General features: G+C 34.4%; 1 protein-coding gene across 1 annotated transcript in view; it reads left to right on the forward strand.

Annotated features, from left to right (window-relative positions):
• The window catches only part of TNKS (tankyrase), a 152,734-nt gene that overhangs the window by 61,191 nt on the left and 66,320 nt on the right, over positions 1-25,223 (forward strand). Inside the window, exons 4-5 of the mRNA XM_061134811.1 lie at positions 17,848-17,884; positions 18,652-18,727. Coding sequence (XP_060990794.1) covers positions 17,848-17,884; positions 18,652-18,727 — 113 coding nt within the window. The remainder of the gene's footprint in view (positions 1-17,847; positions 17,885-18,651; positions 18,728-25,223) is intronic.

Raw genomic sequence — 25,223 nt, forward strand, 5'->3', positions numbered from 1 at the left:
TGTTTTCATATGATAATAACAGTGAGTCTGGTTAATTTATAAATCTCTTTCCTTCATAGATTTTAATCATTTTTACCATGTTTCATCTGAAGGCAGAAAAAAATGCTTGAAAATTTGTTAACTTTGTATAGTGTAGGGTATGGAATTCTGATTACTTTTGCCTAATACCTTGACAGGGGCTAAATTTTTGGAATTTATCCACAAAAACTCTAGTACCACAGAGTTTATAAAGGAAACTCTTACTGAAAATGTATTTGTATGCGTGTGTGTGTCAAAGAAAAAGAGATAGGGAGCCATAATGATTTACATAGAACCACCTGGTGGCAGTTATGATGATATAGTATGTGCCTTTCCTAAGAGAACTTCTGGAATTACTGTTAGTTCCAGCATGTGCCCCAGGATATATCTATTTCCACAAGTCATTTTCAGTGAAATGTGAAAGTTTCTCAGTTTTGTCTATGTCACGAAAACTGTAGATCATCATCTCACACGAAGAGAATGAATCTTAATATGTTTCTTAGTTTTGCTCTTCAACAAATAACCTTGCCAAATCTTCTTAATATTCCAAGGCAAATCAGTGGACCCTGGGATTTAAAATTTTACACTTCCAAGCAGCTACAGATATTTCTTTCCAAACTGTATTAGAAATGTTTGCCTTAAATCTTTTAAGATTATCAAAATGAGAAAACATTAGGCTGTCAAGAATCTGAAAATACTTCCTTTTATACTAACTCACTCTTAGGTAGTCCTTGTCAGGATTCCTGGGTAGTTGTGCGCGGAAGCCATTATACAAATGGCTGGTTTTGTCAGGTAAGCCGCGTTTGCTCAGAGGGAATGCGTGGTATTTCTGCCAGCACAGAATGAGAGATTGTGTGTGGAAAGAAGCACCGTGTTTAACCAGCGCTAGTTACCCTCCACTGTAACTTTCTCCAGATGAGTCGGTTATTGTTGTATAACCACAAATGAGACGTGGTAAATTATTTGAAATAATTATCTACTTTTGTCACACTAAGATTTCTACAAACATTATTTAATTTTGTGTGTGTGTCTATATGCTATCTGGGCTGGAGACAAATAAGTTGAGATGGTGGCAGAGTAACGTCATCTTTCATGAACACGACTGGCCATGAGCTGTCATGACTGTCATTTGTCAGACTGTTCATTTTAGGTATAAAATAAATTTCTTAATGTTGTCCTTGAAGTGAGACTCAGTTTTAGTTTAGAATGTTATATACCATTTTTTTCTTTGATTTTCTTAGCACTGGTTTCTCATCAGGTCATTTCTGGAGATACTTTCTGTTTAAAATGTGTAATAGTACCTTCAGTGAAAACATGTTATCTCTTTCTAGCATATAAACCTTGGTTTATCACTGCAAAGAAAATGTGACTAAATAAATGTACCTACTTTTGTGTCTCATAAAAATGTACGTAAACTCAAAATATGGAAAATTTATTATTTTACCTCTTTTGGAGGACTACTGTCAGTAATAGCCTGCTGAAAGTATGTAGTTACTCTACATCTTTATGTTGTTGTTCAGTGACTAAGTCATGTCTGACTCTGCGACCCCATGGCTTGTATCCCGCCAAGCTCCTCTGTCCATGGGATTTCCCAGGCAGGAATACTGGACTGGGTTGCCATTTCCTTCTCCAGGGGATCTTCCCAACCCTGTTGTTATAAAGTAGCTGATTATACTACACTCCCATAACACTGAGAAAAAAATGAATATTTTATCGAATTAAGTCAGTGAAAGGAAAACAGATCAAGTAAAAATCAAAACTGCTTTAGTAAGCATAATTTAATATAAGAAATCTTTCAGATAGGTTTGCTTTTTATGCATATTTTGAAGTCATTTATAGAATCTTGAAAAGTCAGCTTTTATTAAAAATTTATCCATTAGGAATAGTCTTGAAAAGAAATATAAAAGAAATTTAAGGTAATACCTCTTCCCATCCATTAGGATGACTACTATTTTTTTTAGAGAGAAAAAATAAATATTAGCGAAAATGTAAAGCAATTGGAACCCTTGTGCACTGTTGGTGGGGATGTAAAACGATGCAGTGGATGTGGGAAACACTATGGAGGTTCCTCAAAAATAAAAATAATATTACCGTGAGGTAGCAACTCAGGTTCAAAAGAATTGAAAACAGAGACTCAGAGAGATGTTTGTACGCTCATGTTTGTAATAACGTTATTAGAGCCAAAATGTAGAGGCACCTTAAGTGTCCATCGAGAAATGAGTAGATAAACTAAATGTGGTCTGTACCTAAAGTGAAATTTTACTCTGCTTTTTAAAGGCCCACCACTCATTAGTCCAGTATTCTTATAGAGAAAAGGAAGTTCTTTGCATAATATAAAGGACTATATGTTTGATTAGTTTACTGTTGCTATTAATTTTTTCTTAGACTAATTCAAATAGCTCTCTCCCCAAAACTTATTTGCTTTGCTTTCAGGAATAAGACATGTTCGCAAAATGCTAAAAAGTAATAGCAAGCCAAACTTTGTACTGGAAAGAACTGTTATATGCATGTGCTTATAATAATTGTTTTTGACCGAATTAGAATCATAACAGTTTCATTCAACAATTTCAAATTGCCACATCGAATTTTGTTTTTATTCTGATTTACGATGCACTTATATCTGAATCCTGTCCTATTGGTTCCCCCACCCCCGCGCCTGCAGGGATTTCCTATGTAATAACCTGGTGATACTTTCATTTTTATATCTAAAATTAGATACAGTAGACTCTCTCATTGTTGCGATGGAACTTCCTCCAAATAAGACACTTCTTTTAGGAAACACAGGCAGCTCCAGGGATGGGAATGTGGGATAGGTATGCCTTTTTTATAAATAAAGTTCATTGTGCACTTCTGGAGATATAAGAAAGAGTATAAAATATGGTCCCTGACTTCAAGGGTCTCAAGTTAGGCAAGGGAAACAGACCCACAGGTGATTTTTCATACAACATAGAAAGTGTTATGTAGCACAGAGGAAGGTGCAGGTGATTCTCTGCAGAAATAACTAAAGCCAGGAATTTGGCATTTACTGCCCCTGAGTTGTTCTCTGTCCACTGTTGTGACTTAGTATTTTCTGTCTAACATTTCTGTGTATTTTTCCATTTAGAATATGTTGTTTTTCTACACTTTTGATCAGCAGTGTCGAAAGAATATGGCCTAGACTAAAACCAAACAATCTTATTCAGTTTCTCTCCCCAGTTACTTCTGGGGCATCTAGAAGCTTGGCACAAAATAAAGACAATAAGCAAACTAAGGAAATGGAAAAAAAAAATGCAGTTCTTCTCTAGCTTGTCCTCAGCAACAACAGTATCACTCTACCAAGTAGACAATACTTTCTTCTGAATCCTTTGGAGGAATCAGGTGATCAGTATCATTATGCAGAACTTGAACATAGAAAATTATTATCTAGAATGAGGGTACAAGTGTGTTCACCTGTGTATGCACACTGTTTTGGTAGTTGTTTGTTAAAGTTAGAACTTGTATAACCTTGGAACCTTTTCCAGAAGACGATGATTTTCGTACTTATTTGAGTTTCAAATGTGCCTTTTCTTTAATTTTCTAAGCTATTAATACCTTGCTACTAAAGAAGAAAGAAGACAGGAAAAGGAAATATTAATATTAATAGATATCCCCAATCCACAGATCGTAGATTTCTGTGCTAACTTATTTAGTGTTTAGCTGGTACACTGGGTGGTATATGCACCTATGCCTACACACATACACCCCCCACATACACACACGGGTGTGTGACTAGCAGCCCTGATCCTGAGCTCAGGCTGACGATGTCCTTATTAAGAAAGCAGCAGCAACTCAGAAGAAAGGCTTGTCTGCCACTTTTTCATAGCTACAGTGTGGCCTTATGGAAAAACATTGTTTTGTGTGACCTTGTCCATGTCCTGTTGGAAACAGTTATTATCAGCAGAGCTGACTTGCACATCCTCAGTGTTTAACATGTACTAACGGTAGATTCGATGGACATGAGTTTGAGCAAGCTCCAGGAGTTGGTGATGGACAGGGAAGCCTGGTGTGCTGCAGTCCATGGGTTCACAGAGTCATACACAACTGAGTAACTGAACTGAACTGAACTGAATGCTAGATTAAATTTATTTTTAATTTATCTCAAACTTCATGCTTTAAAATACTGGCTACGTGCATATTAACCTTCAGTCACATGTCATAAGGATTGCTACATTGCAGGGTTGGAACATTTCTGTGGTAGATAAAAATATGCCAAGACTGATAGGCATTTCATTAAATCATTGTTAATATAAAGTAAATCTAAAGTTTAAAATTAACAAGAAACAAAACACATCGTATATAGTCAACATTCATAGTTTGTATTATGACTTAGCATTATTGACTCATGGATATAGGTGAAGCTAGCTACTAGAAAACAATAGTTTATTAAGAAATATCAAATATATATAACAGGAATTTACTATACACAGACACACACACATATGTATCTTTTGGAATGAAATTTTCTCTCTAATGAGACTCTGTAAGGTTCTATCAATCTCAGTAAAGTTCTACCTCTTCATAATCTGGAGGAGAAGGGAGAGTTCATCTGCATAGTTTTCTAATTATCTTCCCCTGAATGGCTTTCACTTTTTCTTGGGAATTATTTACCTTTTTAAAACCTGTTTTTTTCCACCAGTTGATTAATGTTGTACATCAGTTTTTATAGCTTTCTGCTCATATTGTGATTGCAACTTTCTAAGGACCCAGCAAAATGTTTAGGACAGAAAAATAAAATGCCTCCCCTTTTTTCACTATGTAAAAGCCATTGTATTACAGAGAAAGTTAGTGGAGTATGGAGAAATCTGTTCTCTCAGATCTCTTAAATGTCACTTGTTTTTAATAAGAATTCTTTCACTGATGTTAATTAAAAAGAGGTCCTATCTCCCTGATGATTTACAGGGAGAAATAATAAACAATTGTCAGTAAAGCAGTTGCTTTAAAATTTGAAAAGCATTGTCATCTTCGTCGTCATCACCATTATCTTGTGTCGAAGATTGGGAAGCATCATTGGGTGTTTTATTTATATTATCCCTGACCCTCAGAGTAACCCATAAGATAAGCCTTATCTTTTTCATTTAACAATGAGAAACATGAAGCTGAGAGGAAGGTTAAATGATTTGGTCAAACTCCCATGGGTAGTCGGTAGCCAACCCAGGATTTATTCAAAATATCTGGCACAAAACCTAATGTTCCTTTGGTATGGTTTACTGGTGATTCCCAAGCCAGACCCAGGTCATGCACCCCCTGCATATATGCACAAACCACCCCTGTCTTTGTGATAAAAGTCATAAAGTTAGAGGAAGAAAACAATTTAAAGACAGCAGTAATATACAATTAGAGAGCATTTTACCTTCTCCTTTTAAGTCGGTTCAGTCTTTTTTTTTTATTCCAACATGCCATTAATTCCCTATGCCATTAATTCACTATCTCCCTATGAACTTGCTTCCGTAATTAGTCCATTGTTAAATACCTTAAACAGTTAGGAATATTCTCCTAGTTTTGAAGCCAAATACAATAACTTCTTTTTTGGAGCCAAATTGTATATGGCTAAGCATTTTTCTTTTTGAGAACCTCTTCTGAAATACCAATAAGAGTAGATGGGACCCTTCATATAACTGTAGCCATCACCTCTACCGCCTTGTCTTTTTAGCCTGTAAGCTAAATAGCCACCGTCCTTCCTTTTTCCTTTTTAATTCTGCTGATACAACATGAGTTTCCATGTGCTTTTCTGTTAATTTGTCACATTGATTCATTGAGTTTCCTGTCAAACCAGCTCCTGAGTAGTGAATCCAGGCTACTCTTAAGCCAGTTTTTAGTCTTCCTTGACTTACATATTTGACCAGTTGCATGTGTTTTGTTTTGTTTTTTTACTCTAATATCAGGACACTACATTTATCCTCCTCATTCTTTATGTTCTTTTTGTAATGTTCGCCATCAGTTGCCATTATTCTGTATCCTAAATTCAGGTTCTTCAAGACCAGATATTGTTCCTCCGTGTTATCTAGATAACCAGCTCTTTTTTTTTTTTTTTTTCCAAATTTCCATTTTTCTTAGGTTAGTCAGCAGGAAGAAATGATGAATTTACCAAGTCCTTTGGTCTTTTGCCCAGAACTTTCAGAGTCACTGGAAATCATCTATATTTCTTTTGGTAAAGTTATTCATCTCTACAAGATTCAGTAGAAGTGGTTAGTGGGATATGATACACTTTCTAAGATACTCAGTCACTTCTTGGTGTGTACGTTTGAATGAGGTGACCTAAAAAGCTTACGCTGTCCCTATGAGTCGTCATTAACCATACTGGTCCCTTTCTCTAAATGCTGTAGCATATTGCAAGGACTCTTCAGCGCTTAATGCCTGTGAATTGTCATCAGTTATCACATACATCTTTAAAAGCCTTAGATTACCTACTAAGATAAGCCTCGTTTTTGCATTATTCTGCTCATTAATGTTCAGTACTTCTTATGTATTACCCACCTCTTGAGTTTCTAGCCTTCTCATCAACTTTATTATTGGATTCTTTTCTCCTCCCAGCTTCATTCCTACCTCTGTTTTTACTACTCCTTCTCTTTTACGGCTCCTTCTTCCATTTCCCTTTCCCTATTCTCTTTCCCACCCGTCACTCCACTCCTGCCAAATAAATGTCCAGAAGTCGTGCTCTGAACCAGAAGTTGCTTATACCCAGGAGAGCCCTTCTTAGGTCACTCAAAGAGAAGGTGCCCCTCCATCGTGAGTGTTTACTCAGTTTATAACCTTCCAGCTCAGGGTAGTTTTAGATGCACACTGTGCCAGACTGTAGCTACTGGCCACAGATGGCTATTGGACATGTAAATGGGTCTAATGCCACATGTTGAAATGATAATATTCTAGATATACTGGATGAAATAAAATATTAAAATTAGTATTCTCTGGTTACCTTTTTTCAAATGTGGCTACCAGAAAATTTTAAATTACGTATGTGCTTTGAATTATATTCCTACTAGACAGCAATTTTTAGACACTCTAAATTAAAAGGAAATACATAAAGAGATTCATTAGCACAAAGAAAAAGAGGAAAATCAGTTATACATGAACAAATAATAAAATGCATAGCATTCTGGAGCCATTTTGGATTGGCACATGTCAATATGCCCAGAGCGCTTTGTTATATTATTGCACAGTCTGGTGGAGGTTGAACATAATCAGCCCTGATTTGTCAAGAAAGGTTAAATTATGTTTGGAATAATCCATTTTTGAATGCATAGAAGTGTTTAATATGTTTCAGAAAGAAATTCCCTCAAGAGCAGAGGAATTAAAATGCTAAATTAGCAGTTATGTTGAAAACTTGGCTATCTAGAGTGTTTTAGTCCTTGAATTTTCCAAGAGAATTAATTTTTATGGCTGCAGCTTTTTAATAAGGCTAAGTGATAATTTTTATGTGAGGGTAGTTGATAAATTTACTGGAGCAAGGTAAGTCCCTAAAAGAGTAAAAGTACCAAAATATCAAAACCACATTTTTTCAGAAATGTTTCTTAATATTTGATAGGAAGTGTTATATTTATATTAAAATTATTTTTAAAAGAATTGATTTCTGTTGTTTAAAATTAGTACATGAATTTGATCTCTTCATTCAAGAAGCTTTTGTATTTAATATCTGCAATCTCTGTCTTTGTTCATTTACATTTAGAAATGGTAGTGTTTCTCAAAGGCAAATTCTACAGTAAAGTTATGGATAATACAAAACCAAAACCTAATCATGGAAAAACAAATTGTTTTAAGCATCATGGCAGGGTTGTATGCATGAAGTGATATTATATCACAGGTTAATCTAAGCAGCTTTCTAAATGAGGAAGTTCTGAATAACCATCTACTGAAAAGATAGTAACATTACATAAATCTAATTTCTGCTAAGAAATTCATAATAGCACACACAGAAGACATGGAATGTTGACACAGATTTCATTATTATTGATGTAAAACTGTCTTATATATGTTTCTGATAGAAATGTTGCTGCCCTGTTTTGCTAGGTGTTTACAATAAAAAGGAACTGATAATAAACAATAAAACTGACACTAAGGGGTAGAGTTAATATAGTCCAGGTAAGAAAATTAAAATGTACAGTTGTCGTGTGGTTTCTTGCCCTCGCTACATAGTAGAATGTATCCCAGTAAGATGTGTAATTTTAAGATTATCTGAAATTGAACATCTACTTCTATTTCTTGGGTTTGCTACTTCAAATAAAGATTTTTTTTTTCTGATTTACATTTTGAAAGACTTGAAGCAATTTCCCAAAATAAAATGCTGTGAAATAATTTTTCCCCCAAATTGCAAATATATTCTCATTTCCTCAACTTTAAAATCTTTCCTCCATATTTTTCTGAAATAATAAGCATCCTTATATATCTCCTCAGTTGAACAAAATAAGAAAAAGTAGATAAAAGTATTAGAAGAAAATCAAAATCAGTAGTTATCATGATAGTACACTAGCCCATTACATTAACCTTAGAATAAGGAAATGAAAATGATAAAGTAAATTAAGTGAATGTGCAACTGTATTGAATTTTTTTTTAAGCTAATATTATGCTCAGGAAAGGAGCAAACTGGCCTTCCAGATATTATACCTCAATAGCTCTCATAGTCGTCCTTTTTTTTTTCTAAAACTATTTCTCATGGAGAACATTTTCTTTAATATGCCTGAAACACCTCCTAACTGAACTATGAACCCTCAGTGTCTATCTTGGAATAGACTGTGCAAAAATCAAAGACAAATTAAGTTTTGACAATAATTAAATAAACTATTAATGGCTATATTATTTAAATAGATTGTTCTAATTTAATGGACATTTCTCAATATATGAAGTCTGAGTCTGTGATTATATAGCCATTAAGTAGAAGCTGAATTAACATACTGCTGCTGCTATGATCATGTTCAAAAAGATTATTGGATGAAGTATTAGTCTAAGATTGAGAAGTAAATATTTTAAAATTTACTTCTGATTTATAGCTATGTTAGATCATATCCCTAGTCACACATAAGACTAACACATCAAATATAAACTCTGCTGCGTTGTGATCCATTCAGCACCTTCTCTCTACTTGACTCTTCCCATTCTTACTGGCACCGTTTATGTACTTTTCCTCTCACCGTCCTCCTACAATAGTCCTGTAACTAATCCCCAGTGTCCCCAGGTCCTAATTCATCGAGCTACCAGGTTAAGTTCAATTTTAATTAGTTTACTCCTATGCTTAAAAAAAAAAAGAGTGACTCCCTGTTCCTATTCCTTATAAAATCATGTTCAACTCTACAACCTAACATTCAGAATCCTTTAAAATATAGAATAAATTTACTTTTTAAATTATTTTTCAATGCTCCCCATTCCACTTCATCTTCCCGACATATACTCTAAATTTGACATCAGTCACTTTTCTCCAAATATGTATTCCATTTTCCTGCACTTCTTTCCTCATACTGATAATTATCTAAACTCTAGTCCATCTCCACATGTTAATACTTGCCCAAGACTGTGTGGCCAAGGTTGTGTGTGTCTTCATGAAATCACCCCATATTATTCCAATTAAAAAATACTGTCAAAGGGGATAGATTCTAGTCTGAGCTTTGCCACTACCTAGTTTTAAAATATTAGGCAAATTATTTGTTTATTCTGGGTCTTAACTGAGTCATGTATAAAATAAGGATATCAAACTAATTTATCTTGCCAAGCCTGCCTTAAGATTATATTTAAAATCAACGAGTGTAAGTCAAAGGTACTTTTTTTTAACAGTAGTTCTTAACCTGTAGTAACTTCACAGACTTCAGAGTTTATCTTCAAATGTGCAAGGAATTTTCTCCCTAGGGAGAGGATCTAAAGCTACTTTCATTAGCTTCTTAAAATGGCTCATGATGCCCAAAAGTTAGGCTCTATCATTTCCCTGATCTAAATCTTTTATTAACACAGACACACTCAAGGGCTTTATCCCTCTCTCACTGTCAATGGTAAATTCCTAAAAGCTTTAAGAACATAGTGCTTAGGTCTGTTATCTCCTATAAGAGATCCTCAACCCCTTTTCCTTAATATACCTGACAGTTACTGTGTGCACATGTGATATGCTTCCGTCAACAACAATTGTGCACTGCAACATTCTAAATAAGTTCTTAATTATTTATCCTATGGATTTGACACCATATCCTACAGGTTTGGTACCATTCCTCGCATGCTAGCTCCAATTTCATCACTTATGTCCTACTAATTCCAAGTTTCAATATGTGATTCAGTAGTAGCTGTAGTATACTTGGCATGTTATAGATAGTAAATATTTGTTAAATGAATAAATGAATTTATTCAAAAGAGAGCTAATAAATGAGTGGTATTTTAAAAAAGAGAGTTTGCATGAGAAAGATTATGCCCAGGATAAAATACCATTACTCAGGTTGCACTAAGGTTAATTAACTGTAACTGTGAATAAGAGATTTAGTGATACTTGAGGGAAATATAAGAAAGAAGAGTAAGTTAAGCATTTGCAGCTTAAAGAAGTAAATTGTAATTGCTGCTTCCTGAAATGACCAAAGTTGCAAAGTTACTGTGTCTTTCAGAGACTTTGTTAACAGGACAAAATATACAAAGAATAAAATACAATCATACACAATAATTACAATGAAGACAGGATAGTTCTTATATCATTCATGCAGTAGTCACTTGTACTTCTGTGTTAACTTTAGTTTCCTTAATTTTTTATATCTAATGTAAGAAGGCAGCAGTCTGACAATCCCAAATAGGTATCTCTCCAAACTCCAGGCCCTCAGTAGGCTGATGCATTGAGAAGCCAACCATCCTGATAAGAGCAAGGACTGCAGGAAAGTAATTTTCTTTTCACAGGTAACAATTTGATACCTATAAATCAAAATATGCTTTGTTCATGTCTTCTTATAGCTCTGAGCTCACAGGTGCGACATACAAAACAGTCCTTGAATGAAGAGGTCAATTTTATTAATATATATTCTGCCTATTTAAAAAAATACAAAAGCTAGAATAAGTGAGCTATGAAGAACTAAAAGCTGTGCAGTTAGCTCAGTTTAGGTGAATTCTCCTCACAAAAAGGCCAGAATGTGATTTCTAGCTGTGAGGTGGGATTTCTAGCAGTACTGTCAAATTTCTCATTAGTCAGCGTCTTCTCTTTTGTTCTTTTTCCTTTCTATAGATGGCATGTTTATATTCTAGAATTAAGAAATTTTCAGATTTTAAAAAAGATGTGATTTGGCAGTTTCTTAGAAAGTTTAACATTTACTATACATTTTAGCACCCCACACTTTTAAGTATTTGCTCAGGGGAAATGATGACATAGGTCCATACAAAATCCTACCTGAATTTTTAGTAGCTTTATTCATGATCACAAAAGCTGGCAACAACCCATATATCTATCAGCTAGTGAATGGATAAGCAAATTCATGTGCATTCATATAATGGAATGCTACATAATCAAAATGGTCAAATACTGGTATGTCCTTCTCCAGGGGACCATCCTGACCTAGGGATCCAACCCACATCTCTGTGTCTCCTACATTAGCAGGAGAGTTCTTTACCATCTGAGCCACCGGGGAAGCCCCATTTTTGGCCAGTGTGTGTTTGTAGTTATGTCCCAATTTTTAATACTAAGATTTTTAACTAACAAAAAATATCAGTGAAAAATCTTGAGTTACATTCCAAATACAGTTGACGGTAGCCTGCCAGGTTGCTCTGTCCTTGGGATTTTCCAGGCAAGAATACTGGAGTGGGTTGCCATTTCCTTCTGTAGGGGATCTTCCCAATCCAGGGATCATACCTGGGTCTCCCACACTGCTGGCAGACTGTTTACTGTCTGAGCTACCAAGGAAGCAAATGCAATTAACAGAATGTCAGAAATAGGTATAAATTATTTGAAACCCTGCTTGTTGTTGGTTATTCGCTAAGTCTTGCTCGACACTTTTGCAACCCCATAGACTGTAGCCCGCCAGGCTCCTCTGTCCATGGGATTCTCCAGTCAAAAATGCTGGAATGGGTTGCCATTTCATTCTTCATTGAAAAATCCTGCTGCTGCTGCTGCTAAGTCGCCTCAGTCGTGTCCGACTCTGTGCAGCCCCATAGATGGCAACCCACCAGGCTTCCCCATCCCTGGGATTCTCCAGGCAAAAACACTGGAGTGGGTTGCCTTTTCCTTCTCCACTGCATGAAAGGAAAAGTGAAAGTGAAGCTGCTTAGTCGTGTCCGACTCTTAGCGACTCCATGGACTACAGCCTACCAGGCTCCTCCGTCCATGGGATTTTCCAGGCAAGAGTAATGGAGTGGGGTGCCATTGCCTTCTCCAGGAACCCTGCTAAATGTCCATAAATGGGATATGTATCTAAGATGTTGCTGGGGCTAAGTGAAGACATATTACTGCATACAAAGAGACTGGTTGTTAACAATCATCTATTGACCGCATTATTTTCTTTTTTTGTAGGACCTTTGTTATGGATGTAATATTATGTTTTTGAAATGTTTAAGGACATTTTTTTTTTTTTTTTTTTGTTAACATGTAATTGTTGTCATAAATATTACGATATAAGATAGTATAGTTGTATTTGGTGGGGCTGGTGAGCTTTTATCTTTGAAAATTGATTTTCAGCTGCCCTGCAGGGATTGGGACATCTCCATTTTCCTAAAAAATTGGAAAATTCTGTTCGAGCTGTACTGTTTGGACAGCACAGCTTCAAGTTTATGTTGCACAGGTTGAATGTTAGCTAATTAGAAAGGTCAAAGTTGTAGAAGATGAAAGATAGAAAGGATCTCCACCAGGAAAATACTCTGTTGACACCTAAAATTTTAAAGCCCCCAATTTTCCCATGTTTAGCACTGATGTGGAGTGTTTAATTTGATCACAATTCTAGACTTAGCCAATGTATGGACTTTGAGGCCAGAATCAGAATGAGCAGCAAGATTGATAGGCTTCAGAAATAGTAAGTAGGCATTGAGATCTTTTAATACTATGGGATTTTTTTTTCCCCCTAATATTGTCCTGAAAATGTTCATGAAAGATTTCAGAGAGAGAAGTAATAAATTCAATTAACAAATAATTGAAATAAATAATTCAAAAAATAATTTCAGAGAGAGACGTCAAGTCATCCCTAGGGTCATGTTTCTGTATGGTAGATATCAAAGACCTAGCTTAACATCTTGAGATTAGATTATTTCCTGGTGCTTCAGTGAAATTCCTTCCATAGCTACATAACTGTTTTTAAATATTCAAATCTAATGGTGAAAACACAATGGATTTTGTCACCTAAATTGATATTTTATTTCCCCATATTGATTGTCAGTTTAGTTACAAGAATCAGTTCATCTCTTGTATTTGTTGGCACTTCAATGAGAAATATCTATATGAGAATGACCAATTCATGGTTTTGGCACTCAGCAACCTGAGTCCCTAAACTTGTTAATTGAGATTCTTGACTGAAGACTTTACATAGCTCTTCTCTTGAGAAACCTAAAGCATAAGAAATTAATGCATGCTATGGGAAATGCAAAATGCATTGATCATTTTAATAGACCTAGAATACATTTTCTTCATTCCTGTTCCTTTGGTCCAAAATTTTAAACTAGAATGTAAAATTTACATACTTACTTTTGGGTAGGGGGGCCCACGTTTACAAGCTCATGTGAAAGTTCACTACTTTAAAGCAGTTTTGATGGAAATGTTTGGCTTATGTTATATAAATATGTTCAGCCCATTTAAAACTAGCTGTTGTCATTGTTTTTAAAACTATTTTATTGCTGTTACTGTTCTGTTACTTTTTTCTTTTGTTTATGTCACTTCTTCCGACTCAGATATGGTTAGTTTCTGCTCACATATTAGCATTTTTCAGGGCTTGATAGATAGTGAATAATACTCAGTGAAACCTGAGACAATGTATTTAATTGCCTTGGCATCAGTTTCATTAACTGTAAATGAATATGTTGATGATCCCTTAGGAAAGCAATTCTGAAATTGGGGATGAGGTGACAGGAGAAAGGTGACTTTCAAATTACATCCCCTCTCATTGCATCTAACAAGAGATGTTACTGATAGGCATGTATTATGCTTGGTTTCAAAGTGGAAAAAAGAAATGTTGCAATTCTTTTTTAGTCCTTTATTGCTTCTAGAATTTATGATTTCTATGTTCATAATCTTTCCATGTTGTTCAACGTCAACAAAAGCAAATGACTCATTTTTAGAAAACTTAGTCTGCTTTGAATCCTGTCAGTTGCTGAAGAAAGGGACAAAAACACTTTAAGATGTTGAAATTGAGATAAGTCAATAATTATGACTGTTTATTGATTCAGTTTTTCATTTTTATTCACAAAGTAATTTTGCCTTCACAGTAAGTGAAAGAGAAGTTGTTTCTACCTACCTCAGAGAAATACAAAGGGGAGTTTTACTTTTAACCTTTATTTATTAACTTTCATTTTTAACCTTCTTTCTGACAACATACTCTTTTTAACACATTAACTCATATCCCTGTCCCCCACTGTGTGTCGGCGTCTGTGTGTGTGCGTGTGTGTATTTATCTTTCTATGCATCCTGTCAGTACTTATACTAATAAACCATTTTTACTAATAAAAACAGTCCAGTCTTTGGAAAGTAAACTTTGTGGCTTGCTTTTTTTTTTATCCTACTTATTTTATTCTAGTAAAAAAAAAATTTAAGCCATCTATTTTGTCCTTTCCTGAATGCTATTATCTTGACTATAATTGCCTGGTTTCCTTTCCGGCTGATCTATTGCTAGCCTTTATCTGGATGTGATTAAAGAATATAAATGCTCCATAAAGCACCAGAATCTCAGCCAGAATATTTTCAGATTCGCAGCTAAAATGAAATAGAACAAGGGGTTTAGCTGTTAAGTAGCTCATATTTGTTGTCAGAGTGTGTGAGGGACTCTAAATTCATTATGCTAGTTGTTCCTACAGTGTAGCATTTGAAAAATAGCTTCCACTGTTTATGGATTGTGGTCCTCGGGCACCAGATAGTGGATGTTGGGATGTATTGCAGAAAAGCTGATTAAAGTAGTAGGATCTCTAACTGCAAGAGTGCAAAGTCATTTGTAATACCTGAGTCTGGCAGCTTTGGGTGTCCTTATATGTTTCCTTTTGAAAGCTTTGGTTTATTATCAGTTTAACCATGAAGGAATAACTTTTTTCCCCCCCCAAGAAAAGTGCCTTTTGGAGAAAACATCAATAAGCTATACCAGATGAGAAGTTTATGTAAGAGGATTGATTTGAACTTTAAAGATCCCAAATTCTATGTGATTTTATTTCTTAGGTTATTGGAGTCATGCTTCACTGTGACTTTAATTTTAATAGTAGCTGCTTTCAGTTCTCAATTTCAGATTACTGTATCTCAGGAAATGTATAACTTACTCCAGAATATAAGCTATGCCAGAATTTATTGTCTTCACCTCCCATTACCCCCACTTTGGGCCACTTTCCTCTCCAACAAAAAGTTCACTGGCGTGGAATATAGAAAGACTTTAATCACAGAACTTTTACAAATCTTTAAATATACTTTGCATTCTCCTTGTTGAAATATTTCAGTATTTTCTCATTGTTTTCAAAATAAAGTTCAAACTTCTTAGAGTGCCATTCATGTGATCTTTCTCTTTCCTCTCTGCCTAGTTTTTACCCAGTTCCCTGTAAAATGTCCTTTTTTCAGGTTTAAAGTGGCCATTTTCTCTCTCATTTCTTTTCCTTTGATTGCTTCCTTCTCCCCCACCCTTTATCTGAGTATCGCCTGTTCTTACTTTAAAAACCCTGCACAAGTTTTCTCTTTTCCAGGAAACCTTCCTTGAACTACGATTAGCCTGCTTCTTATTTATCCCCTTTAGACTAGCCTTTAAACTCTTTATAGCACTCTGTAAGACTCATTTCCTACTCTCATCATTGGCTTACTTGTTTGTCTTGTTTAATAGACTATTATTCCTTGAGTTCAGAAATGATAGTGTCTTTTTCAGTTTTGAATCTGGCCTATACGCCTTTCAAATAAATGTTTTTTGACTAAATTAGTGACTTTTATAGTTAATTCCATAATTTCACTTACTTTGCTCTTGATTCTTAAGGCATTTTGAGGGTATGGGTCGAACCATTTTCTCAAAAGGATCTTAAATTGACTCACTCACTTCCATATTGCCACCTAAAATATTTAATAAGGGTATATTTTTTTGTCTTTGGAAAGATAAGAACCTTATTTGCTAGGGGATTATAATATAGATTTCAAACTGTCAATCAGTTGAAGAATCTGGGATGTAATATATGGAAATTGGAAAGGCAAACTCTTATTGTGAAGCAAGCATTCTAGCTTATTCACATATATTGTTGAACCCATGATTTCATTGGTATCTAAAATTCCTTTAGGAGAGAATAGATATTTAACAACTTTTTCCTGATTTGAAAATTACTGCTTACAGTTTCTAGATTTTAATAAAATCTTAACCCAAGAATCAAGAGAAATGTTTAAACTAAAAAAAAATTGCTAATGAAGGGTTATAGAATTTAAACATGTGCTTAATGATCCTGAGATGTCCTTAAAATATTTGCATCAGTATTCCACATTCTGTAGCAGAGCAAACAAAAATGCGAAGAAATTCATGTTTATAAGTGATAAGATTTTAAAAAGTAATTTAAGCGTTCTTAATAGAATTATAACATCTTAATCTAAAATTTTATTTCTTATACATATATATGTATATGCACTTAATATTTGCCTTCATATAACTATTTGCTTAGACATTTTATATAATTATTTCTTTAATGATATAGCAAATTGAGTCAGCATATTATAGCTGAATCATGGTCCTAGCTGTTCGTTTTATTCATTCAGTGAGCAAACTCTATATTATTAAAATTCCTTGTCCTTCAATTGTGCTGGCAAAGACTTGCATTTTAGTTCTTGAATGCCCTAAGAAATTTGTGTTGAAAATTCTGAAGTATATACCTATTTTCAGTCTTTGGTATGTTAAGCAATAGAATGGAAAAATATTATCCACATCTTAATAGATGAATGTCTGCTCATTCTCAGAGACCCTAGTCTCCTTTTAAAAAAATATTTTTAAGATTTATTGTTTTTAAAATTTGGTATTGAATTTGCATAAAGTGTAGATTGCAGCATGCTAGAATATTATTGTCATTTAAGAACGTATTCATGGGTTTTTAGAGCACTGCCTCTAAGGGATTCTTAGCATTTGGTACGTAGTTCACGTATTTCTAGTCTACAGACTTACCCTATTGAGGCAAAGGCTTCATGATCCTGATTTTTTTTTCTACTGCTATAAAGCTCAGCAATGGTAATTAATGGTTGTGTGGTTGGTTTTTTTTTTTTTTTTTGGAAAAAAACTTTCCATGTCATTAAAATAAAATTGAGGATTTTTGAAGACTAGTAATTTGTACCTTTAAACAGCCACATTATTTTGCTTTTGTCTCAGAATGTATTATGCTTCACAAGTATACTGTGACAGTCTGAATAGAAAAGGGGGGAGGGGACATTGTCTTCAACTGGCATGCTGTTATCAGAGGGAATGTGTTTCTGGACACGAGATTTAGCATTCATTGGTCGTCTGAAGAAAGCTATTTCATCTGAGGATTGGACAAGAAGCTGCGTCAATTTGCTGCCCGTCTCCAAGGCACTGGTGATGCTGCCTTCACAAGCTGGCTAACGTCACGGCTCCATCACCCAGCGGGGTGTGGACTCTCTTTTTCTGTTCTTCTCTATTTAATTCTCTATTTGCTGCCTACTGCATTTCTTAATCTGTCTTCTGCCAAATGCTAACAGCATGATATTTTGCAATCATCTAGGTGAATACAAGAAAGACGAACTCCTAGAAGCTGCTAGGTAAGTGATTCCATTCATTTTAAGTGAGTATAAGGCATTTAAGGGAGAAAAGGGGGAGGGCAGGTAGAGGACTATAAAAATTAAAGCATGTTATTGTCTTACTTGTATTTTATGCAATAATGTAGATAAGACCTTATACTAAATCTTTGTATACTTTATTTTGCACAGTTAGTGTATTAAATGAGACTGTCTTTCAATATGGTGATGATTGTAAGGTTAATTTTATTTGGAACATTTCTTAAGGTACCTGCAAACCCGAGTTGCCCAGCTTTTCGGTTCATATTCTAGGAGTATTTAAATAACTATATCTGTATTTTTCTCTGGAAATTTTTCTAGCCAAGCTTGAATGAGGGGCATAAAGTAAATGTTAAAATTCTCATCCATTTTCTTTTGTTCTTGATCATTTATAGTTTAACTGATTAGCTTTTTAAAACATTTTGTAAGTATATTTAACTCCAGTGTTTTAGATCACTTATCAGACTAAAGTTTGTTTGAAATTAAGAACATGACTTTATGCAGATAAGCAAAACAAATAATAATGTAGAAAGCTCCCATATCTAAGATATACCACTATATGATGATTAACAGGAATTAATTAGGAATATATTGATTGAATTGAATTAAGTATAGCAAAAGACATTCATTCAGAACCATATAAAAGAAATCAAAGAAGTCATATGATTTTCCATCCTGTCGTGAAAAATATCCATAAATATTCATAAGAAGCACTGTAATTTTATAGGAATTGACTTACTACCTTTTTGTAGGAGTGGTAATGAAGAAAAACTAATGGCTTTACTGACTCCTCTAAATGTGAATTGCCATGCAAGTGATGGGCGAAAGGTAAGTCATTTAAGATGTAATGTTCCCCTTCAGTGATTTCTTTTTGCTTTACAGTTAAAATTTTTGAAGTTGGCATATATATGTGTGTGTGTATACGTATATATACACACACACATATATATGGCTGCATTTCACTGGCATCTTTTCACTGTAAATTAAATGCTGTCGTATCTGTTATTGGCAGTTGTGACATATTCATAGAGCTGGTGAAGCAAGGATTTTAAGCATCTTCTCTTAAATGTCAGACACTGAAAGTTATTTGTTAAATGGAACTGCAGCTTTTTCGGTGATAACAATTATAACAACATATATTATTTTCTGTGTGTGATGATGAAAATTAAAAATTTTTGTTTATGTCCTAATTGCCCAGCTTTGTTAGCATATACGTATTGTTTGTTTCTTTCTGGCAGAGGAAAATTTGTTTACTAGGTAACCAATACTTTTTCAGGCTGAGAAAATGCTAATGATTTTTCAGGTCTGTTGTAACAGCCCTGCTTTTTTCCCCCCCTCATTGGCTAAGTTTTCGTTATTATATATTGAAAGAAAGTAGATTAGAGCAGTGAAAAATAGCTGTATTAATATACACTTGTCATAAGGTAATATATGAAATATGCAGTTGGTATCTTCATTTTAAAGTACACTGTAGACACACTGAAGAAAATTATCTTGTACCTAATATTTAAATAATTAACTGCTTTGGAATTATTTATATAAAAAATATGCTATGGATGGTATCAGAAGGATGGTACCCCCTTAGAAATAATGAACTGCTTTGCATTTTAAAAAATCATTTTTCTCTGAGTGATAATTTTATAGATTAAAATTATTCAGCTTTCCATGACTGCCTTCACACTCTTATCCCTATCTAATGAAATTCATATAATAGTGGCATTGAATTGAATCCTTCTGAATATATGTTGTTATTGAAGATGGCTTGAATATCACTTCACATGGCCTAACATTTACCCATCTAACATGTCTCCATTTATCTCTGAATTAATGGAGAGAGACTTCTACTTTCCTGGAAAGTTAAACTATGTATAAATTAAGCTATAAATTAGCAAAGATTTATTCAGTACTATGAATGACTTTTGGGAGATGTTTTCAAATGATAACTGCTCATTTTCTCCTCAGTTTTGAAGTTGCTTTGGAAATTTTAACTTTCTTGAGTTACTTTGAGTTCCAGGTTTTGTTTGGATCCTTCTAGTAGATAGGTGACTTTTATCACTATGCAGAAAAAGACCGTCTTATCTGTAAGTGCAGCTATATCTTAAGACAGAATTCTCTGAGAACCCAGCCTGCTTCAGTTTCTCACAGCCGTTTTAATATTACAGAATTGATGTGAGATTACTGTAACAGAAATCAGTTTCTATCCCAGCCTTATTTCTCCCTTCCTCACCCTTATACCTTGACAACCTCATTTCTGGCTCAGTAAATGATAATAATTAAGGAGCGTGAACTCTGATAACTAACAAATTACTTCTTCTCTCTGCCTCAACCCTACACAAATAGATAGAACTTCTTTATTTTTCCTTCTCCCCAAAGGAGGAAACCCTTTCCTTATTCCTGTACATAAAACTAATACATTTCTCATTCAAATTCCTATGGTTCTTTTTCTCTATTACTCTGTGGCATTTACCACAGAGTTCTTGAATTGTAGTTATTCATACATATCTTTTTCTTCTACTCGTCTGTTAGCTCTCTTTTGTACCAGATCATTCCTGGCACTTTGCATGTAAGAAGCTTAGGCTACGAATATGCTCCCCAATGAACATAATTTTATCCTTCAAGTGAAAAAAAATCATCTGTACTCTTTGCCATATAGGAATTTAACTCAGAAGTATATCAATGGGAAATTGTGTGTTTTCTGTTACTATATATTATTACTAGTATTATTTTGTTAATTTATTTTTGAGTAATTATAACACAGGGGAGAATTATATATCTTAATAGGTAGAAAATTTTAAATGTCTCAAATATTATTATTATACTGAAGGTCTCGTAACATATAAATAATGCAATAATTTTCCAAAATGTGCTCCTATACTTTTTTAGATTATCGATTTTCTCAAAGTATCTAGAAAAAGAAAGTTAGACTTAAGCATTTATTAGGTTTTGGTGCTATGCATAAAACATAAAAAATCATTCAATATTGTTCATCGATATGCAAAATGCAAATAAAATTTCATGATTAAAATTGAATAATGTGCATATTTAGGTATTACCTTACTTTATGGCACAAAGCAATTCTTATTAGATGGACCACTTGCACTGAAGCCATAGAATGGTAGATAATCTAGGTGCTGAGGGAGGCTGGGAAAAGATCCTTTAGTTATGAAAATCTCTTCGTTTTCTTGCTGTTGATGTCAAGAGAATGTGTAAACAAATCTAGCTGCTAAATTACGAGTCTACCTGATATATTCAGTATTTTTCCAGGCCATTTAATTCATTTGTTTATCTAGAATTAAGGAAGTCCGATTGTATATTAACAAGAGGACACAGGTGTTTTACATATGTAGTAAGGTATATGAAGTTTCATTTCTTGACTTTGCATTTTAGAGCACAGTGCAGAATCAGATTCAGTTTAAAGGTTTTTAAATGACTGTCTTAATGCTTAACTGAATCTTTGGTTGGCTCTGTTACTATGATTCCTGGTTTGTAAATTTTAAAAGCCCATGGAAATGTTAGTTTTGAAATGTTTTTAGAAAAGAAGTGTTCCTTATACACTAACTAGTAGGTGGAGAAATTGCCAAATTATATGTGGGGGTTTTAGACTTCAGTATTCCTTTTTCAAGTAATATGTGGGCTTATACAATGACAGTGTAAATTTTAAATAGTCCCCTAATTCTATACTGTGACTTGATGATTGTCTAATTAAGTAATAATCTGAGCAGTTAAAACTTTTATTTCCGACAGACATTTGGTTTTCTAACCTGTAGAGTCTGAAAATAGTAAATAAGGTTTTAAGTAATTTGTATTGTTATATTTTGTTTTATTTTATATGTAAATCAAAGCAGAGCTTGACTCCTCTAGAAATTTCCAGTTGTTGTTTTCCCTAAAAAGCAAAGGCAAAAAAGTTTTTAGTGATGTTTTGTTTTAAAATGCTACTTTCATTTAATTATACGTGTATTCTAATACTGGCCATTTTAGAAACATAGGGCATTGATATAGTTAGTCATAGCATTCCAGTTTCCTATTTTGAATTGTAGTGACCAGGTCCTTAAAACAGATTGCTTCCCTTCTATAATTCCTGTATTTTTGAACTTATGTTTCTTGTCCTTTAATCTCCCTTTACAGCATTTTCTGTCAAGATCAGATATTTTATTAGCAATTATCCAAATATTCAAGTCTTGTTTGATATGTAAATTTAAGATGGTGGTCATCTTATTTTTCAATATTAGTTTTTATAAGGATTTTACAGTGCATGAAAATAAATATTTGAATACATCTCAAATTATTCCAACACTCAACCCTTTTCAGAATTCTTTTAGGTCTCTCTGTGTCCCTTTCCTGATTGCCTTTATCCCCTTCCAAAATAAATATCCTAAATTTATCCCCTCCTTATAACAAGGAATAGATTGGAGTTTGACATTACTGTATGTATTCCGAAATATGTATCTTTGCATGCATTTTCTATGCCTACCATTGCTGTAACTGTACATCACTAAATATTGAAAGTAAGTAAAGTTTGGTTGGAATTTTTATTTTCATTATTTTCAGTATGATTTCTGGTGGTTTCTCTCTGCTCCTTTTGTTCATTCAGTCTACACTCATTACATACCATGTATAGGTCACTATTCTAGTGTCATAGGAGCTAACTGTGTATTTAATATTATTGGTTCACTCGGAGTTCAAAATTGATGGAATGATTAAGATACTATCCTAGACATTGAAGCCAATGCCTAAAAATGTGATTCCTTTTGCTGTGATAGAGTTATAAGATGTAGATTTGAGGTGAGGGTTTTTTCCCTAGCTCTTTTATTTTGAAGGCATTAGTATTTAGACATGTATGCTCTTCTGTAAAAAACCACAAATTTAGATGAAAGACAACTGGAGAAGCATGTTTTAAATTCAGAAAGATTACTGAAGGGTTTCTTTAAATGTCAGATTTCTACTGTGTAAATGTTTGCTTCCATAAAATAGTTAATAATGAATAAGACTCTGGAAATGGAGAAAAATAAAGTGTTTAAAAACTATTTTTTAATGGAGATCAATCAGAAATAAAGTAGAGTTTAATACCATCCCTCGAAGATACCATAAAAAGCTGTGTGATAGAGTTGAAAGAGCAAATATGGCTTTGAGGCCAAACAGATGGATTCTATTCTCTACTTGTCTGCTTTCTAAGCGTGTGGCTATGGCACTGCAGTTTTCAGTGTATTCTTTACCAAATAGGGATAATGATGCCCCTTCCACAAGACATTTGAGAGGATTAAATGAAATTATGTGATTAATATAACCCACAATAGAACCTCAATAAATTAGATCCCCACTTCTTTGATACATTTTTTAAAGCTTTTCAGCATATTTAGAATGGACATACACATACTTTTGGAGCTTCCCAGGTGGCACAGTGGCAAAGAATCCACCTGCCATTGCAGGAGACTCAGGGGTGCAGGTTCCATCCCTGGGTGGGGAAGATCCCCAGGAGAAGGAAATGGCAACCCACTCCAGTATTCTTGCCTAGGAAATCCCATGGACAAAGGAGTCTGGCAGGCTGTAGTCCCTGAGGTCACAAAGAGTCGGAGATGACTGAGTGAGCATGCACATACATACTTCTGAGTACTTTAACAGTCCCCAGTTCTCTACTTAAATTGTATATTATCCAAGCTCAGTCCTAGGTGGCATTTGAATAAAATGTAGGTTACCAGGTAATCTGTAACACATTCAATTGAATTAATTATCTTGAAACTTGGTCTTTGTCCCTTGCCCACTCCATATCACATGTAATAAATAAATTTATTTTTGCAGATTATAAATTAAGAAATGTGTTCATAAGATACATATACCCATTTTAAGAATATCTTTATTAAAAATTAATATTTGGCTGAAAAATAATGCCATGATGTTCATTTGAATTCCATAAAGCATTTCCAGTGAGGTACAAAGGATAAATAGGATTAGTGCAATGTTTTTTGTATTCATACTTAAATTTTAGGATTATATGAATTTGTCATATTCTAATACAGTGTTCTTGATGAACAGCTTTCTCTTTCAGTGTAAGTCTTCTCTAAATAGCATGTTGGAATGGATATTAACAATCCTCACATTGTTACTTTGAAGATCCCTCAGTGAACCAGGCCTCTCATTATTTATGATCTTGACTGGTCCATTCCCACACAACCTGTGAACAACGACTGGGACTGCTTTGAAAATAAAGTTGAAGTGATGCTCTGCCAGGTTTGGGACTAGCCCGTGGAATTGGCCTGGTAGCTGCAGTTTCTTGCTCTTGGAATGCTCTTTCTTAGAACCCAGATGCCACACCGTGAGGAAGCACAAGCAGCTGTGTGGAGAAGTTCATGTGGAAGATGAAGAGCTGAGGCCTCTAGCCAAAAACCCCCACCGAGCTTGGTTAAGGGTCTGAGTGACTCTTTTTTTTTTTCTTTTTCTCTATGTTTCTTTTTTTTTTTTTTTAATTTTAATTGGGGGCTAATTACTTTACAGTATTGTAGTGGTTTTTGCCATACATTCACATGAATCAGCCATGGGTTTACATGTGTTCCCCATCCTGTACCCCCTTCCCACCTTCTTCCGCACCCCATCCCTCTGGGTCATCCCAGTGCACCAGCCCTGAGCACCCTGCCTCATGCATTGAACCTGGATTGGCGATCTGTTGCACATATGATAATATACATGTTTCAGTGCTATTCTCTCAATTCATTGCACCCTCTGAATGACTGTTAACTCTCGACGTGTCCTAGACTTTTAGCTTCAGTTGAGTGTCCAGTCTAGCCTCCAGGTGACACTAACCATCCTAACACCTAGTTCATACCACACAGAGCAGAACCACCACCCAAGTAACCTACCATTTTGGGGGTAGTGTGTTATGTACTAGTAGCTAACTGAAATACCCTATGCGAAAATATAACGCAGTGCCTGTTATATAACTCAGTGCGTATTATCTATTGGGCAAGAAAGTTTGTGTCTTTTCTCAGGTGGATTACTGAAAATGGTTCTTTCATAGCTACTTGGAAGAACAAGTGAAATTTTTTAAATAAATCAGCGAACATATTTATTTCTTTTGATATGCTCACTTATTTTATATTTATATCTTACAATTTAAGATACTTTCCCCTCAGAATGCAAAAAAAAACAAAATTTATGCACATCTTTTTGGGTCGTGGCATTGTAGGAAAAAGCAGAACATTGAAACTGAAAGACCAAGTTTTAAGTTAAAATCATTACTAACTGTGATTGTGGCAAGTTCTTTATATCTCTGAGTTCTCAATCTTTTAGCTTAAGAAATGACAGGTTTGGGCCTCATGAACTCAGATTTACC

Source organism: Dama dama, chromosome 32 (genome assembly GCF_033118175.1).
Source record: "Dama dama isolate Ldn47 chromosome 32, ASM3311817v1, whole genome shotgun sequence".
Classification (NCBI taxonomy): Eukaryota; Metazoa; Chordata; class Mammalia; order Artiodactyla; family Cervidae; genus Dama; species Dama dama.